Genomic DNA, 18,268 nt, shown 5'->3' on the forward strand with positions numbered 1-18,268 from the left:
GAGTCCCGGGCCTTGCATGTGCAAAACAAGATCTCTGCTGCTGATCTATATTCCTGGCCAGTAAATGAAATTATTTAAAACAATAAGCATTTTTTGTTTTATTTTTATAAAAATCATAAAAAATTATAAATTTTTGTGATTTTTATAAAATCATAAAAACTTTATAAAAATTTATCTTTATAAAAATGTTTTAAGTGCCCTAATTCTCATTGGAAAAGACCAACAATTAAGGAATATATACCCAGTATGTTAGCTTAAGCTGCCATAGCAAAATACCAGACTTAGTGACTCAAACAACAGAAACTTATTTTGCATATTCAGAAGGCTTTAAACTCAGGATCAGAGTTCTGGCATGGTTCAGATTCTGTTGCTCTTCCTGGTAGACAAACAGTTACCTTCTCACTAAGTCTTTCCATGGTACCTCTTTGCTGCATGTGCATGGAGAGAAAGGGAGAAAGCAAGCTTCTTCTTTTAAAACAAAATAGAATTGCATAATTGCCTCCTGTGAAGGAGATACCATCAATATACTTTGTACTTACTTTTATTCCCAAAAGTCAGTATTCATTAAATACAAACAAAATCCCAGGCATTTGTTTGCCGTCTTACATATATTCTCTTATTAGCCCTCATAATAATCACATGGACATAAACATTACTTTTTTTTAAGATAAGAAAATTCTCACAAATAGGCTAGCAGCTTGAATAAAGGTCATCTAGCATCCAGAAGCTGGGATTCAAGCCCATGTGCTCTCATCACAAAACCTTCATCCTTAACTACTGTGCAATACTGCCAATAATGGTTTGGTATTTAATTTAATCTTGTTCAGAACCTAGCAATGTACTACCTGCCATTATTTTGTAGATGGAGAAATAGGAACTTAAAGTGGTCATGGAATTGGTATAGGAGATATTAACAGGGGATGACAAATGATCTTTTAAACCAGCCCTTTCATTAGTATTTTTAAAAAACACACTTACAAGCCCATCTTCCTTCTTCAACTCATTCTCTTCAGGTAACCTCAGTTTGGTTATTAGTATTCACTAGTCGTCTGTTTCGTCCATCAGTTTTATATCCTTATATTGTACATACAGGTGAAATCATCCAACATGTCCCCCTTTTCATTTATTTTACTTCATCTAGTTCCTTCAAGGGACTGGAGCAATAGCACCGCGGGTAGGGTGTTTGCCTTGCACTCAACGAATCCAGGTTCAATTCCTAGCTTCCCATATGGTCCCCTGAGCACTGCCAGGGGTAATTCCTGAGTACAGAGCCAGGAGTAACCCCTGTGCATAGCTGGTTATGACCCAGAAAGAAAAAAAAATTCCTTCAAGTTCCTTCCATTGCAAATGGCATGATTTCATCTTTAAAAACAGAGACCAGTATCCCCCATCATCTTAAATTTTTTATGTATTTTTTTGCCTTTTAAGTAGTCCTCAGGAGGCCCACAGGTGACACCTGACAAACTAAGCTAGCTGCTGTCACCTTGAGGATGTGGACCTGTTTGAGCCCTGCAGTGTCAAAGCCACCATGGAGTTGCTCAGGGCCCTCTAGAGCTACATGTGTGGTGCGAGGGTCCATGTAGTTTCAGAATTCAAACTTATTTTGCATGAACACCTGAATGTTGAGCACTGTCCCAAACCCTGTATGTATGTATATTTAGTCTGTTTGGGAGCCACACCCAACTGTGCTCAGGACTTACTCCGTCCTCAGAACTAAGGATTACTCCTGATGGTGCTTGGGAAATCAGATGGGGTGACAGGGATCAAGTATTTTGCCTTGCACGTGGTTAGCCACCTTTAAGGCACATCCTGCCTCTCTGACCCCTAGATAGGGATTTTAGTTGCTTCAGTAGATATTATAGTGTCCCAGTAAACGTTGGAGTAGTTGTCACTTTTTTTTTTTTTAATTTTGGGGCCAGGGAGATACCAAGGGCTTGTATACTTGGTTTGCATGTGGAAGATCTTGGTATCTTGGTTCTATCCTGGGTGCATGGTACCCTGTCCCATCCCTCGGGACTTGGTCAACGTGGGTAGCCGGGAGAGGGTGCGAGAGTGAAAAGGAGACAGACGCAAGGAGAAAGAGACAGACACAGACAGACACAAGAATGGGAGAAAGCTCCAACTTTATTTCTCCTAAGCTAGTCTTTTATAATTGATTATATGAGGAAGTGGACAGAATGGGGGAATAGCAAAGAATGCAAACGTTTAACGAAACTGGATCTGGGCCCCGATGGCAGTTTCCCTGGGCATTGTTCTGCAACCTTTCCCAAGAAGTGGTTGTTCCTAGTTACAGGTCAGTTTGTACTGACATATTAGTTCCCAGGCATAGGTTTCTGGCCGTTCCCAGGCATGGGTTTCTGGCCCTTCCTAGGCATTGGTTCCCAGCAGTACCCCAAAAACCACCAGGAAGGGCCCCTAAGCACTGTGTGGAGAGTATCTCCATCTAAGCACAAGTTATGTCCAAATTTTTTTGATGTATTCCACATCTCTTTTTGCTACTCTAGTGACTAGAAGTCACACTCCCTGTTGCTCACCATGGGTTGCATATTTGTTTGCAGTGCTTGCATATACTCCCCGTGGGTCACATACTTCAGTTCTGGTGCTCACATACACTTAGTTATGGTGTTTTGGAAATTGAATATTTTGTTGTAGTTCCAGGGATCGAAACAGCGGAGTTGCTGGAATCACAGGCATGTAAAAGCTGTTGCCATGTATTAAACTCATTACCTCACTAGCCTCATGCTTCAAGGCAGACTCTTGTCACAGAGCTATCTCAGGCCCACCAGAATAAATGTGACTTTTTGAATTCATATTTTCATATTATCTAGATAACCAAAGTAGGGTTGCTGTGTCTTATGGTGGCTCTGTCTTTTAGCTTCTTGAGAAAACTTAATAACATTTTTTAAAATGGTCACACCAGTTCTCAGTCCCACTAACAGTACATCAGAGTTTCTCTTTCTCCATACATTCACCAACTTTTGTTTCATTGCTGCTTTGGGATAAGATTCTCAGAGGCATGAGGTGTTCTAATTTGCTTTTCCCTAGTGATAAATGATGATGAGCATTTTTCATATGTATGTCTTCTTTGAAGAAGTGTTTATGAAAATCTGCCTCCTCTGGGGACTGGAACGATGGTACAGCAAGTAGGTTGCTTGCCTTGAATGGACCTGAGCCAGATTCAATTTCTGGTACCCTATTATGGTCCCCTAAGTCCCACCTGAGCCCAGAGTACAGAGTCAGGAGTAAGCTCTGTGCACAACAGGATGTGACCCAAAAGACAAAATCTGCTCTTTTGGGGTTTTTTGTTTAATTGTGTAAGTTCTGTGATGCTCAGACCCAGTAGTGCTTGGGGGCCTCCAAGGTCACACACTGTGGTCCTTGGGATCTGTTGGTACCAGGGATCTAATGCAAGGGCTTCAGTATGTAAAGCACGGACCTCTGAGCTATCTCCCTGGCCCTGGTTGTGTGAGTTCTTTATATGTCTTGGATGTTATTAGCCCTTTATTTAAGATGTTTGATGCCCACAACTGGACAACCACATGCAAAAAAATGGGTTTAGACCTTGACCTGACACCATGCACAAAAGTCAGATCAAAATGGATTAAAGACCTCAACATTAGACCACAAACCATAAGGTACATTGAAGACAAGGTCGGCGAAACCCTCCACGATATTGAAGATAAAGGTATCTTCAAAGGTGACACGGAACTAAGCAATCTAGTAAAAACAGAGATCAACAAATGGGACTACATTAAACTAAAAAGCTTCTGCACCGCAAGAGATACAGTGACCAGAATCCAAAGACTATCCACAGAATGGGAAAGGATATTTACACAATACCCATCAGATAAGGGGTTGATATCAATGGTATATAAAGCACTGGTTGAACTCTACAAGAAGAAAACATCCAACCCCATCAAAAAATGGGGCGAAGAAATGAACAGAAACTTTACCAAGGAAGAAATACGAATGGCCAAAAGGCACATGAAAAAGTGCTCTGCATCACTAATCATCAGAGAGATGCAGATCAAAACAACTTTGAGATACCACCTCACACCACAGAGACTAGCACACATCCAAAAGAACAAAAGCAACCGCTGTTGGAGAGGATGTGGGGAGAAAGGGACCCTTCTTCACTGCTGGTGGGAATGCCGACTGGTTCAGCCCTTCTGGAAAACAATTTGGACGACTCTCAAAAAATTAGATATTGAATTCCCATTTGACCCAGCAATACCACTGCTGGGAATATATCCCAGAGAGGCAAAAAAGTACAATCGAAACAACATCTGCACATGTATGTTCATCGCAGCACTGTTTACAATAGCCAGAATCTGGAAAAAACCCGAATGCCCCAGAACGGATGACTGGTTGAGGAAACTTTGGTACATCTATACAATGGAATACTATGCAGCTGTTAGAAAAAAGGAGGTCAAGAATTTTGTAGTCAAGTGGATGGGCATGAAAAGTTTCATGCTGAGTGAAATGAGTCAGAAAGAGAGAGACAGACATAGAAAGATTGCACTCACCTATGGTATATAGAATAACAGAGTGGGAGACTAACACCCAAGAACTGTAGAAATAAGTACCAGGAGGTTGACTCCATGGCTTCGAGGCTGGCCTCACGTTCCGGGGAAAGGTCAACTCAGAGAAGCGATCACCAACTACATTGTAGTCGAAGGCCATGTGGGGGAAGGGAGTTGCGGGCTGAATGAGGGCTAGAGACTGAGCACAGCGGCCACTCAACACCTTTATTGCAAACCACAACAGCTAATTAGAGAGAGAAAACAGAAGGGAATGCCTTGCCACAGTGGCAGGGTGGGGTGGGGGGGAGATGGGATTGGGGAGGGTGGGAGGGACACTGGGTTTACGGGTGGTGGAGAATGGGCACTGGTGAAGGGATGGGTTCCCAAACTTTGTATGAGGGAAGTATAAGCACAAAAGTGTATAAATCTGGAACTGTACCCTCACGGTGATTCTCTAATTAAAAATAAATAAATTAAAAAAAAAAAGATGTTTGATGCCCAGATACCATACCCATTTGCCTATTTTCATTCTTTGTACATTTTTTATTTTGTACAAAAGTTTTTCAGGAGCCAGAAATAGTGCAGTGAGCAGAGCACTTGCTTTGCACTTGGTAGACCCAATTTCTGTCCTGCCACCCCAGATGCCCCCCTGAGCCCACCAGGAGTGGTTCCTGAGCTCATAACCAAGACTAAACCCTAAGCACAGTGTGTCCCCCAAAACTATAATGCAAGACAAAAAGGGTTTTAAATTTAATGTACACATTTAAAATTTTTACTTTCCAGGCTGGAGAGATAGTACAACAGGTAGGGAGCTTGCCTTCTATGTGGTCAACCTGCATTCAAGCCCTGAGACCCCCTAAGGTCCCCAAGCACCACGAGGAGTGATTCCTGAAAACCACTAGTAGTTACCCAAAAACAAAAGAATGGAATATAAAGTATTTTTTTATTTCCATTTCCGTTGCTGTTGAGGTTAGGTACCCAAAAACATTGCTTACACTAATGTCATGGAATTTTTTGCCTATATTATCCTCTATTAATGGTTTCAGGTCATACATCTTCAACCCATTTTGAATTAACTTTTAGTTGGGGTTAGAGAGTAGTCGGGGATTTTTTCCTTTATGTGTGTCTGTCTAGTTTTTCTTGCACTGTTTGTTGAAACTTATTCTTCATTATATCATCTTAGATCCTTTATCATAAGTATCCTTGAAATTGAATATGTATATTTATATCTGAACTTGCAGTTCTATTCCACTGAGCCATACGTCTCTTTTTTATTCTAGTACCATACAATTTAAATTTCTGTCATTTTATAGAATAGTTTGAAGTCAGTGTGATCCACCATTTTTCTTTTTCTTCCTCAGAATTGCTTTCACTACGTAAGGACTTTTTTTTCCTATTTCTGTGGGGGGGGGGAAGTCATTGAAAAAAATTTAGTGGAATTGCTTTAAATGTGGTAAATTTTAATAGAATAACATTTTTACTATGTTAATTCTCCCCATGCATATATGTAGGAGGGGTGCTCCCGGATTAATCCTAGCTCTGTGCTCAGGGGTCACTCCTAAAGGTGATCAGAGGATCATATGCAGTGCCAAGTATTGAACAATGGTCAGCCTTGTGCAAGGCAAGCACCTTACCTGTGGTACTGTCACTCTAACCACCCATTTACCATTCCTTTTCTTTTCTTTTAAGTTTTTTTTTTTTTGGTTCATACCCAGTGATACACAGAGGTTACTCTGGCACTACACTCAGGAATCTCTCCTGGCGGTGCATAAGGGACCATTATGAAATGCCTGGGATAGTATACCCCCAGTGCTATCTCTCGGGCCCCCCATTTATTATTGTTAATCTTGTACTTTGTCTTTAAACTGTATATTGTAGTTTTCATTATACAAGTCTTTGATCTCTTTTACTAAACATGTTCCAAGATATTTGATTCTTTCATATAGAATTATTTTTTCTTATTATTTGCATATAGAAATGAAGTATATGCTTTTATATTGATTTGTAGCCAACTACTTTGCTGTACTCATATTTTGTTGTTGTTGTTGTTGTTGTATGTTTTGGGGACCACACTTAACAGTGCTCAGAGGTTACTACTGGCTCTGCACTCAGCATCCACTCCTGGTGGTGCTTAAAGGGCAAAATGGGATAATGGCAATCAAACCACATGCAAGGCAACTATCCATCTATACTATTGCTCCAGCCCCCTTTGTTGTACTCATTTCTAGTGGAATGTTTAGTATTTTCTGTATTATCTTCTGCAAATGATGTTACTTTCTCTTATTTTCTCATCTGAATTCCTTTTACTTCTTGTCTGTTTGGTCATTATAAGATCTTTGCTACTACAGTAATAACCTTTATAAATTTGAGATATTTTCCTTCTATCCCTATTGAATTGTAAATTTTTATCAAGTAGTAAAATTGTTGTCAGATACCTTTTCAGCATTTATTGATGAATAGGTTTTATCTTTTATTGATAGATTTTATAATGATTTATGTACATCTTTTAATTTATAATCACTTAAATGCAGTGCCTAGGGCTGCTACATAAAACTTTAAGATCTTTACCTTATCATGAACTTATTTTAAATTGAGGTCTACAGATATTTATAGTGATTTATCTGAAGGCGTAAATCATCTGTCTCATGGGAATACACCATGCACAAAGGAATGTACTTTCTCAATTGAGCATGAATAGTTCAAAATGAAGTAAAAGCTGCAGTGGTCAACTGATTGATTGTTATAAAATGAGTGAGTTGTGACATCCTGGGTTTCATGTTCTCCTTATACATTTTTTAGATTTCAGATTTCCAGGAAAACATCCTGTCATCAAGCTGCAGAATCCTGAAGTTTGTGAAATATTTAAAAGGGATAAAAATACTGGGGTAAGTTTCCCATTTGAAAAAAAAGCAAAAACAGGGCTGGAGCAATAGCACAGCGGGTAGGGCGTTTGCCCTGCACGAGGCCGACCCGGGTTCGATTCCCAGCATCCCATATGGTCCCCTGAGCACCGCCAGGGGTAATTCCTGAGTGCAGAGCCAGGAGTAACCCCTGTGCATCGCCGGGTGTGACCCAAAAAAAAAAAAAAAAAAGCAAAAACAAAAACTTATGAAGTGCATACTCTAATTGTTATGGAGCTAGAGGTTTTACATGGATTTTTGAGTGGTAATTGATGGTAACTGATAGAAGATGAGTAGTAATTCGGGGGATTTTGAAAAAAAAACCCAAGTAGTTAAAGAAGAAGGGGGTATTCAAAATAGGAATGATAGGATAAGTAGTTCCATGTGAAAAAAAAAGATAAAAATAGCCAATATAAGACAAAGCAGTAAAGTTTGTTGTAAAAAGGTTTGAGTCTGTCATTTGAAAATTATTCAGAAAACTTAAGGAAAAAAATTGGTATTAGTAAATGTATGTGAAATATGAATATTATAACAGAATTACCTTTTTATTAAATTGAAAGTATTAGATATAGGAGAAGGGAGTATATGAGCTTTAAAAAATGTTTAAAGAAAAGTAATGAAAGGTTATTTTCTAGACTACAAAATAGTACAGCACTTTATCTTGGATGCAGACAGCCCTGGTTTGTTCTGGTAACCCGAACAGCACCAGGAGTAATCCGTAAGCATAAAGTAAGAAGTAAGGCCTGAGCTCTGCCAATTGTGATCCCAAACCAAATAGAAAAGAGGAAGATGGTAATTTTGAAATATCTTACACTAAAGGAAATTGCCAAAATATAGCAAATAACTTTTTGTTATTCTTTTAAGTTTTCTATTTATTTTGTTTTTGTGTTATTATGTTGTGTTGTTTTGCTTTTTGCCACACCCAGCAGTGCTCAGGGGTTACTCTGGCTCTGAACCCTAGAATCACTACTGGCAAGGCTCAGGGGACCATATGTGGTGCTGGGGATTCAACCCAGGTCAGCTGCATGCAAGGCAAGCACCATACCTGTTGTACTGTGTCTCTGGCCCTGATTTTTAATTATTTTTGAAATATAAATTGGAACAAGCAGTTTTTCTTGGTAGTATTTTTTTATTTATAGTGTTTTTATTGTTTCAAATATCTTCTCACTTGATTTTATTATTTCTAATTTTCTAGGTGTTTCAAAAGCCCCTAGGATTGGTGATACCTCATAGATACTGCAAATTTCATTTTAATACATTACGTGGCTGTGAGCGAACACAATGCAAGTTTGCTCATTTGCCTGAGCAAGGGGATGAAAAGGTAAAACTTGTAAAATCTTTGAAGGAGAAATTGTTCTTATTGTCTTATTCATATATTTAAATTTAAATTTGCTTTAACTTCTAATATCATATATAAACTTTGCCTAGTTTTGTGCTGTATGTAAATGGAGTCATACAATTTTTATTCTTTCATTTCTGGCTTTTCATTTCTTTGAAATTTTTGAGATTCCTTTTTATTTGTAGACATTTTCTTATTGCTCTATTATAGTGAATATTCCATTATGTGACTACATGAAAATTCTGTAGATAAAAGATAATACAGACATTCGGGTGGTTTCTGAATTTGACAGTTACAATAGTTATTCTGTCAGTGTTCTGCATTTCTTTGGTGACTTTATGTACACACCATGATGGATTATATTTAAGACTGGAAATGCTGAATCACAAGATATGCATTTTTTCTTCTTTAGTAAATATGGCCAAACAATTCACAACGGTTTTGCAAATTACATATTTATGAGAAATGTTGAAAGACACTGGTTGCTTCACATCCTTATCAGTGATCGGTATTCTCATCCTTTAAGTTATTCTGATAATTGGAAAGCAATCCTTCTCTTATAATTGAAGCCTACAGTCTATGCAATTTTTTAACATTTTAAAGATTCTTTATTGGTCTGGGAATATGGCTTAGGGTCAGAGCACTTGTTTTGCATGTGTAAGGCACTAGATTCAGTCCTCACCCAATACATAACATACACACACACACACTCCTTTTTTTGTTTCATTTTGTTTTGTTTGCTTTTTGGGTCACACCCAGTGTTGCTCAGGGTTACCCCAGGCTCTGCGCTCAGTAATCACTCCTGGCGGTGCTTAGGGGACCATATGGTATGTGGGGGATCAAAACCGGGTCAGCCGAGTGCAAGGCCAACACCCTACCCGCTGTACTATGGCTCTGGTCCCCCAAACACACTCATACACACAATTCTTTATATATTCTGGATATAAGTTCCCCGGGGGGCTGGAGTGATAGCACAGCGGTTGGGCATTCGCCTTTCACGCGGCCGATCCGAGTTCGATTCCTACACCCTTCTCAGAGAGCCCAACAAGCTACCGAGAGTATCGAGCCCGCCTGGCAGAGCCTGGCAAGCTACCCGTGCACATTGGATATGCCAAAAACAGTAACAATAAGTCTCTCAATGAGAGACATTTCTGGTGCCCACTCGAACAAATCGATGAGCAACGGGATGACAGTGACAGTGATAACTTCCCGGGGTGTGTGTGTGTGTGTGTGTGTTTCATGTATTTTATACTATTTCACAAATAGCCTATTCAGCCTCTTAATGGTGTCTTGTATAAAAGAAATACTAAATTTTTATATTGTCTGTTTTGTCAAATATTTTTACTTATAGTGTTAACTTTTATATCAATTGAAATCCATGGAAAGATTATCAAGAAGATACCTTTTTATTAAATGATTTATCTTGTGCATTCAAAACTCTAGAATTAGTTCATATGATACCATTTACTTAAAAAACAACAACAACAACATATTTCCACACTTTACCACAGTGTCACTAAGTCATAAGTCAGCCAGTTTTATATATGTGGGTCTATTTCTAATCTTCTTAATTTTTGTTTGATTTTTGGTTTGGGGACACACCCAGCTGTGCTCAGGGCTTACTCTTGGCTCTGTGCTCACGGATGCTCACTCTTAGATGCTCATATGTTGTATCAGGGATTGAATCCAAGTCATGTGCAAGGCAAGCAGCTTTAGCCTTGTGTTATCTCTTCAGTCCTCTAATCTCTTTTTAAAGCATTGGTCAGTTTCTTTATCCTTGTGCCAGTAAATTTTGTTTAATATATAAATAAGGTCTGAGCTTGGATGATAGTACACAATGAGGAGGGTGCTTTCCTTTTATGCAGCTGACACTGGTTTAATCCACAGCACCACATACTCTCCACTGAGCCCACCAGGCATGATCCTTGAGCAAAGAGCCAGGAGTAAGCCCTGAGCACTGCTATGTAGCCCCACAACACAAAATAGAATAATATAAATAAGATCTTTTGTTAAAGAATTTCTTTCTGTCCCTAAGTCCTTCCATATCTCAGCTATTTTTCTTGATTGTTCCTTTGATAGAACTTCTGTAACCTAGGTTTTTGTAATTAATTGAATATCCATTGCAAATGTTAACCCAGAATCAATTTTATTCCATTGTTTTAGTTCTCTAAAAAGCAAGAATTAAAGCTTTTTATAAAATGTGAAAAGGTAATTTTTCCATATTTCATGATTTTTGCAGATTTGTATGGATATATTTAAGAAATACATAAGTATCAATGAAGTATGTTTGCTACAACGTGCAGGTATGAGACAATGAAATTGAAACGGTGTGCTGTTATTTTATGGTTTGAAGGTAAATTTAGTACTTTTAAGTATGAAAACCAAATGCCTTAGATTGGCTGTCAGTGTTAGAAAATATTAAAAGTGGTATGACTTTGGTTAATTAAAGGAATTCTAGGGGTACTGAAGAGATAAGCCAGCATATAGGGCATTTGCCTTCAAGAGACGTACCTAGATTGAATACCCAGCATCCCATATATTCCCCCAAAGCCCACCAGCAGCACATTATATTGTCCCCAAGCCCCACCGGAGAGTCCCCTGAGCACAGAACCAGGAGCACCCAAGCACCATAAGGTATGGCCCAAAAAACAAAGAAGTCTGCCTTTTTATGCTATAAGCTTTTTTTTTTTTTTTTTTTTTTTTTTTGGTTTTTTGGGTCACACCTGGCGATGCACAGGGGTTACTCCTGGCTCTTCACTCAGGAATTACCCCTGGCGGTGCTCAGGGGACCATATGGGATGCTGGGATTAGAACCCGGGTCGGCCGCGTGCAAGGCAAACGCCCTACCCGCTGTGCTATCGCTCCAGCCCCCGCTATAAGCTTTTTATAGTATTTTCATGACAAATTTTTATAGGTATAAGACATAATAAGGTTATACTTAATTGGCTTAAAAATCTTTCTGAAAGGGTTATTCAGAAACTGGATCATCTCTACTTCATTCTCATTTTGCACTTATTCCTTAGAGTCTCTGCAGTCCCTTTTTTTTTTTCACTTTTTCAGTTGCACCTGGCAATGCACAGGGTTTACTCCTGGCTCTGCACTCAAGAATTACTCCTGATGGTGCTCAGGGGACCATATGGGATGCTGGGAATTGAACCCAGATCGGCCACATGCAAGGCAAACACCCTACCCGCTGTGCTACCACTCCAGCCCCTCTCTGCAATCCTTTAAACAAGCCAGGCTGTGTTAAAAAAATTTCATTGCCATTACTACCACTGCTCACTCCACACAGAATGCTTTTCTTCCATCCCTTTCTCAAGCAAAAACTTTGGTCTTTAAGCTATGGTCTTTCAAGTCATAAAATAGGAATCCTCTATTGTCTTTTTGTTTTGTTTTCTCCTGTTACCATATTGAACAACTGGCAGTGCTCAGGGATTACTCCTGCCTCTGCACTCAAGAATCACTCCTGGCAGTTCTCTGGAGATCATACAGGATACTGGCGGGATTTGAACCTGGGTTTGAAACTGTAGTCTCTCTCCAGCCCTACTCTTTTAATGTTGAGTCCACAACCCCACCTCATTTTTGCTTGAGGAAGGAACCAGGCTTTGTTTGTCATCCTGACTTAGCCACAAAAGGCACATCATATAAGAGTAATAGAGCACTTTAAATTGATAGTCATCTGGCCCACATCCCAAAAAACAAAAGCAACCGGTGTTGGCGTGGATGCGGGGAGAAAGGGACTCTTCTTCACTGCTGGTGGGAATGCCGACTGGTTCAGCCCTTTTGGAAAACAATATGGACGATTCTCAAAAAATTAGAAATTGAGCTTCCATTTGACCCAGCAATACCACTCCTGGGAATATATCCCAGAGAGGCAAAATGGTATAGTAGAGATGGCATATGTTCATTGCAGCACTGTTTCCAATAGCCAGAATCTGGAAAAAACCAGAGTGCCCCAAAACAGATGACTGGTTAAAGAAACTCTGGTACATCTACATAATGGAATACTATGTAACTGTCAGAAAACATGAAGTCATGAAATTTGCATATAAATGGATCAACATGGAAAGTATCATGTTGAGTGAAATGAGTCAGAAAGAAAGAGACAGACATAGAAAGATTGCACTCATATGTGGAATATAATGTAACTGAGAAGTACAAGTTGGCAACGATGCAACTTCTGGCAGATATCTCTCTGGACTTAGTTACTAAAATACTAAATTACAGAAATCCAAAACTGAGAGGCCGCTAAGTGTGGTCACTCGACCTCATACCTCTTCATCCTCAGCATTGGAAAACAAATTATCTAATGCTTCCTTTTCAGCAGGTCTGACTTTAGGGGAGAGACTCTCCAAACAATAATAGTGAGTTTTGTTGAAATATTGTATGCAATCAAAGTGAAAGTAAACTGAAATTTATTAGTTACACAGGCGGGGGGGGGCTAAGGGTGGGGGGGCCAGGGGGTGGGGGGTTAGGGGTGTGGGGTGTGGGGGGGCGGGGTGAAGCTATACTGGGATTCTTGGTGGTGGAATATGAGCACTGGTGAAGGGATGGGTATTCGAGCATTGTATAACAGAGATTTAAACCTGAAAACTTTGTAACTTTCCACATGGTGACTCAATTAAAAATTTAAAAATAAATAAATTGATAGTCATCTGCTTGATATATCTTCAAGAATTAAAAGAAGTATATGTGAGAATTACTGAACTTTTTCTAACTATAAGAAGGAGAAAGTAGTAGGATAGAACTAATAGGAGCCTACATGGGAAATGCATTGTCTGAGTAGTTATGACAGCCAAGGAAGAGAAGCTAAATAAATATGGTTATTTAAGGATGTGCATTTCTGTCCAGAAGATTCTTTTTATTACATGAAATGTGAAAGAAAGAGGCTGTCAGGAGAGGCAGTGAATGTCCCTAAAATGTAATTCTGATTGTGTAATTATTCAATATGATAACAGGAGAAATCTCTGAATTTAGTTTGTTTTTTTTTATTGAATCACCATGTGGAAAGTTACAAAGTTCTCAGGCTTATGTCTCAGTTATACAATATTCAAACACCCATCCCTTCACGAGTGCCTATATTCCACCACCAAAAACCCCAGTATACCTCCCGCCCCCCCTCCACCCCCAACTGTATAACTGATGAATTTCACTTCATTTTCTCTTTACCTTGATTACATTCCATATTTCAACACAAAACTCAGTATTGTTGTGGGAGTTTCCCCCCAAGAAAGACAGCCCTACTACCAAGGAAGCATTTGATAATTAGTTTTCCATTGCTTAGAATGAAGAGATATGTAGCCCCACGGCTCCAAGTACATAACTCTTTTTTTTTTCCTTTTCCCTTTTCCTTTTTTTTTCCTCCTCCTCCCCCTTCCTGAGCCTCATAGTATAGTGGATGCCACACCACGTTTCTCCTCGAAAATGGGAAACAACCGGGAAAGAGGAATATTTTCTCTTTCTCGGCTGGCGTGGGGCTATTGCTTAGTTCACAGTCTAGAGAAATAGCTGCTACTTTGATTACCTTCAATATTTCAACAAAAAAAACTCAGTTATTGTTTGGAGTTTCCACCCAAAGTCAGACCTGCTAAAAAGGAACCATTTCACATTGCTGACAATTAAGAGATGTTAAGTTATGCGGCCGCAGGAGCAGCCACGCGGTTTTGGATTTCTGTATAAAGTCCAGGGAAAATTCTGCCAGAAATTGCATAGCCCAGCTTACAGTCCCAGTGCATTGCTGTAAGAAGCTGCTCTGGATGCCAAAATGGGTTAGGCCTCTGGAATCAAATTCTTTAGGCACAGAGGGTCCATTTCGCTCTCAGCAGCTCCGGATTTATCTGGGCCGAGGGCATGGCGTAACACCCACTTCCCATTATTCCCTAGGAGCCCCAAAGTGTAAAAACCGTATACCTCTGGGTTAGGAGTCTTAGAAGGTGGCTGGCGCCACGTGGATATTGCTGCCGCCGCCGTTTTCTGTGCAGAAAAACAGGGTGGAGAGGAAAGATCCATCCCCAGGCAACACAAAGTTGTGGCCCAGCTTGCAGTCCCAGTGTATTGCTGTAAGAAGCTGCTCTGGATGCCAAAATGGGTTAGGCCTCTGGAATCAAAGTCTTTAGGCGCAGAGGGTCCTCTGAATATAGTTTTAAAACAACAAATGTGGAAAAGTCAAGACCCATAATAAATACAGAAATTAGTAAGAATCTCTGAAAACTGAGGTGAAAGTAGAAACAGAGATCTGTAAAGCAGACAATCACAGAATAAGCCCAATGTTACATATAAAAGTTTAGTGTTTAGGGGCTGGAGCTATGTACAATGAGTAGGACATTTGCCTTGCACACGGCTGACCTGGGTTCGATCCCCAGCATTCCATATAGTCCCCTGAGCACCACCAGGAGTAATTCCTGAGTACAGATCCAGGAGTAACCCCTGTGCATTGCCAGGTGTGACCCAAAAAGGTTAGCATTTAGAAAGACTGTAAAGTCATTTTAGTCCTTCTTCATTTTGGCAGTCTAGTTTGGCCCTTAGATTTTAGCAGCCTCTCCTTGCTCATCCTTCTCTACGATGCCGTATTGGGGGCTTTTCCAGGGTCAGGGGAATGAGGCCCATTTTTGTTACTGTTTTTGGCATATTGAATATACCATGGGTAGCTTGCCAGGCTCTACCATGCAGGTGGCATGTTGTAACGATCTGCATGATGACAAACATGCCACACACCTTGAGCATGGACGTGCTGCTCACGTACAGAAAGTACTGGCCAGATCGACACAGTTGATGCAAGGAGTCCAACCCTGTACCTGCCTACATCTCTGGGCAGCATCTGTTGGTTCACTCTTCACTGGTTGGCACCGTTGCCATCCCCTCACCACGATGAGTTGGTGAACCACGTACCAAATTCCACAGGATAGATATGTCGTTCCCAGCATTCCAAAATCCAACACGCCATTTCATTGGTAAAGAAGCATACAGCACCCGATCCAGACAAGGTCAGACCCGAACACCTGAAGAATATGCCACCAGTACTTGTCAATACACTGGCTTGGCTCTTCACATGCTACCTGTCTGAATGCAAGGTTCCGTCCCAATGGAAAACCAGCAGGACCGTTCTGTTGTACAAGAAGGAAGACATCCACAACATCGGCAACTATCGCCCGATCTGCCTGTTGTTCATTGTCTACAAGTTATTCACTCGAGTCATCATGAATAGGATTAGCAGAACACTAGATGAAGGACAACCATGCAAGCAAGCCGGGTTCTGAAAAGGATTCAGCATGATCAACCATATCCACATGGTGAACAAGCTGATTGAGGTTTTGCAAGAGTTCAAGATGCCATTCTGTCTAACGTTCATCGATTTAAAGGCCTTTGATTCTGTTGAGACTGAAGCAGTCATTGAAGCCCTAGCCAAACAGGTCATTCAAACTCAGTACATCAGGATCCTCCATGAGCTGTATTACAGATTCATCACCAGGATCTCACCATTCTACAAGGAAGTGATCATCAACATAAAGTGAGAGGTTCGGCAGGGTGAAATGATATCATTTCTTTAGTGCCACCCTCGAGAACATCATGCGACAACTGGAATGGGAAAGAATGGGAGTGAAGATAGATAGTCAGCAACTACACCACCTCTGCTTTGCTGATGACATCGTTCTCATAACACCAAATACCAGTCAAGCGGCATGAATGCTGGCCAGCTTTGACCATGAGTGTGGAAAGGTTGGACTGCAGCTGAATCTTACGATGACAATGTCCATGAGAAATGGATTAGTTTCTGATGTTCCATTTGCTCTCAACGGAACAAACGTCTCCAAATGCAGCAGTTATGTGTACCTAGTCGAGAACTCAACGTGACGAATGACCTGGCACCTGAGTTGCACAGGATTAAGAGAGTGGCATGGAACCCTTTCAAGAGCATCGAAGAAGTTGTTAAGAGGACAAAGAACCTCTGGCTCGGGGCACATCTTTCGACTCCATCATTCTTCCTGCAGTAACATATGCCTCAGAGACCTGGGCTCTACAAAAACAGGATAAGAATGCTATTCTGGTCTCCCAGAGAGAAACTGAAAGAGCTATGCTTGGAGTATCACGTTTCACTCAAGTGAGTGAAGGAATCTGGAGTTCTGACCTCTGTCGACGATCAAGAATCAGGGACACTGTCTCATTTGCCAACGCATCAAAAATCAGATGGGCCGGACACCTAATGCGATTCAGAGACGACTGCTTTACTAGAGCTGTTACCGAATGAGGGGCCGGAGTGATAGCACAGCAGGTAGGGCGTTTGCCTTGCACACGGCCGACCCGGGTTCGATCCCCGGCATCCCATATGGTCCCCTGAGCACGCCAGGAGTAATTCCTGAGTGCAAAGCCAGGAGTAACCCCTGAGCATCGCTGGGTGTGACCCCAAAATAGCAAAAAAAAAAAAACCCTGAATGAATGGATTTGAGGCTTTTCCTGTTCCTGGAGCCAGCAGATATCATTGTATCACTCATACACAGGATAAAGCCCAAATCATGGTTCTTTTGAAATTTAAAATATGGAGAGAAAATTAAACCTTTAGCTAGATTGTCTAAGAAAGATTCAAATTCCTGAAATAAAAATGCAAGTGGGTACTTATTTTTCAAGCCCATATTCTCCCTTGAACATGTGTCTCACTTGCTTGTTTGTTTCTATGCTTGCCTATTTCCATTCTGGAGGAGCCTGTGTTCTCAAACACTATTCTCTGTCTTTCCTTACATTTTTATAAGAAAATTTCATTCCATAAAAAGTACTTTGCTTTGCTGGAAAAAAAAGTAAAGTGGTGATTATGCTTCTACAGAAATGAAAAAATGATTGGGAGTATTCTGCCTAGATAGAATTACAAATCGGACAGCTTAGATGAGTTGGACAAATTCCTGAAAACACAAAACCTACCAAGACTAAATGACAAAGAGAACATCTTAACAGACTTATAACTATTAGGGATATTTCATGAGTACTCAAAATCCTACACAGAAAAATTCCAGAACTTCTTGACTGAACCAGAGTTGTACCAGTTAAAGCAACTGGGTATATAAGGAATCTTGAGAATAAATGTGAATAATGATATCTGTGATATATTTGTTGAAAGTCATAAGTTTAACATTAATTTTTCCATTATCTATTGAATTTTATCATTGGCTACTTCTGCAAGCAACACCAAGTAATCCAGTATTTTGGGTAGAAAAATAGTAATTGTTTACCCAAACGGTTTACTTAGTATAAGTAAAATTAATGAATAAAAATTGAAAATATGTAGTATAAAATCAAGTAAGTAATTAAATCAAAATAACATTACTTTCTCAAAGGAAATTAATCTTCTAATTTTTAGTAGAATGTTCATAATTAAGACAGAATGAAAAGGATTAAAATGAAAAGTATCACCAAGTGGGTTTCAATAAGAAAAAGTATGTGTCAAAATAGTCTGCCCCCACCCCACACATTACATAGTTTCCTGTATAGAACTTGGTCACTGCCTCGGGAGTATAGTT

At 40.1% G+C, this 18,268-nt stretch overlaps 1 protein-coding gene across 1 annotated transcript in view; it reads left to right on the plus strand.

The window, feature by feature from the left end:
* TOPAZ1 (testis and ovary specific TOPAZ 1) overlaps positions 1 to 18,268 on the plus strand; it is a 101,670-nt gene that overhangs the window by 35,270 nt on the left and 48,132 nt on the right. The window contains exons 7-9 of the mRNA XM_004614602.2: positions 7,323 to 7,408; positions 8,619 to 8,744; positions 11,002 to 11,065. Of these exons, the coding sequence (XP_004614659.2) occupies positions 7,323 to 7,408; positions 8,619 to 8,744; positions 11,002 to 11,065 (276 nt within the window). The remainder of the gene's footprint in view (positions 1 to 7,322; positions 7,409 to 8,618; positions 8,745 to 11,001; positions 11,066 to 18,268) is intronic.

Source organism: Sorex araneus, chromosome 4 (genome assembly GCF_027595985.1).
Source record: "Sorex araneus isolate mSorAra2 chromosome 4, mSorAra2.pri, whole genome shotgun sequence".
Classification (NCBI taxonomy): Eukaryota; Metazoa; Chordata; class Mammalia; order Eulipotyphla; family Soricidae; genus Sorex; species Sorex araneus.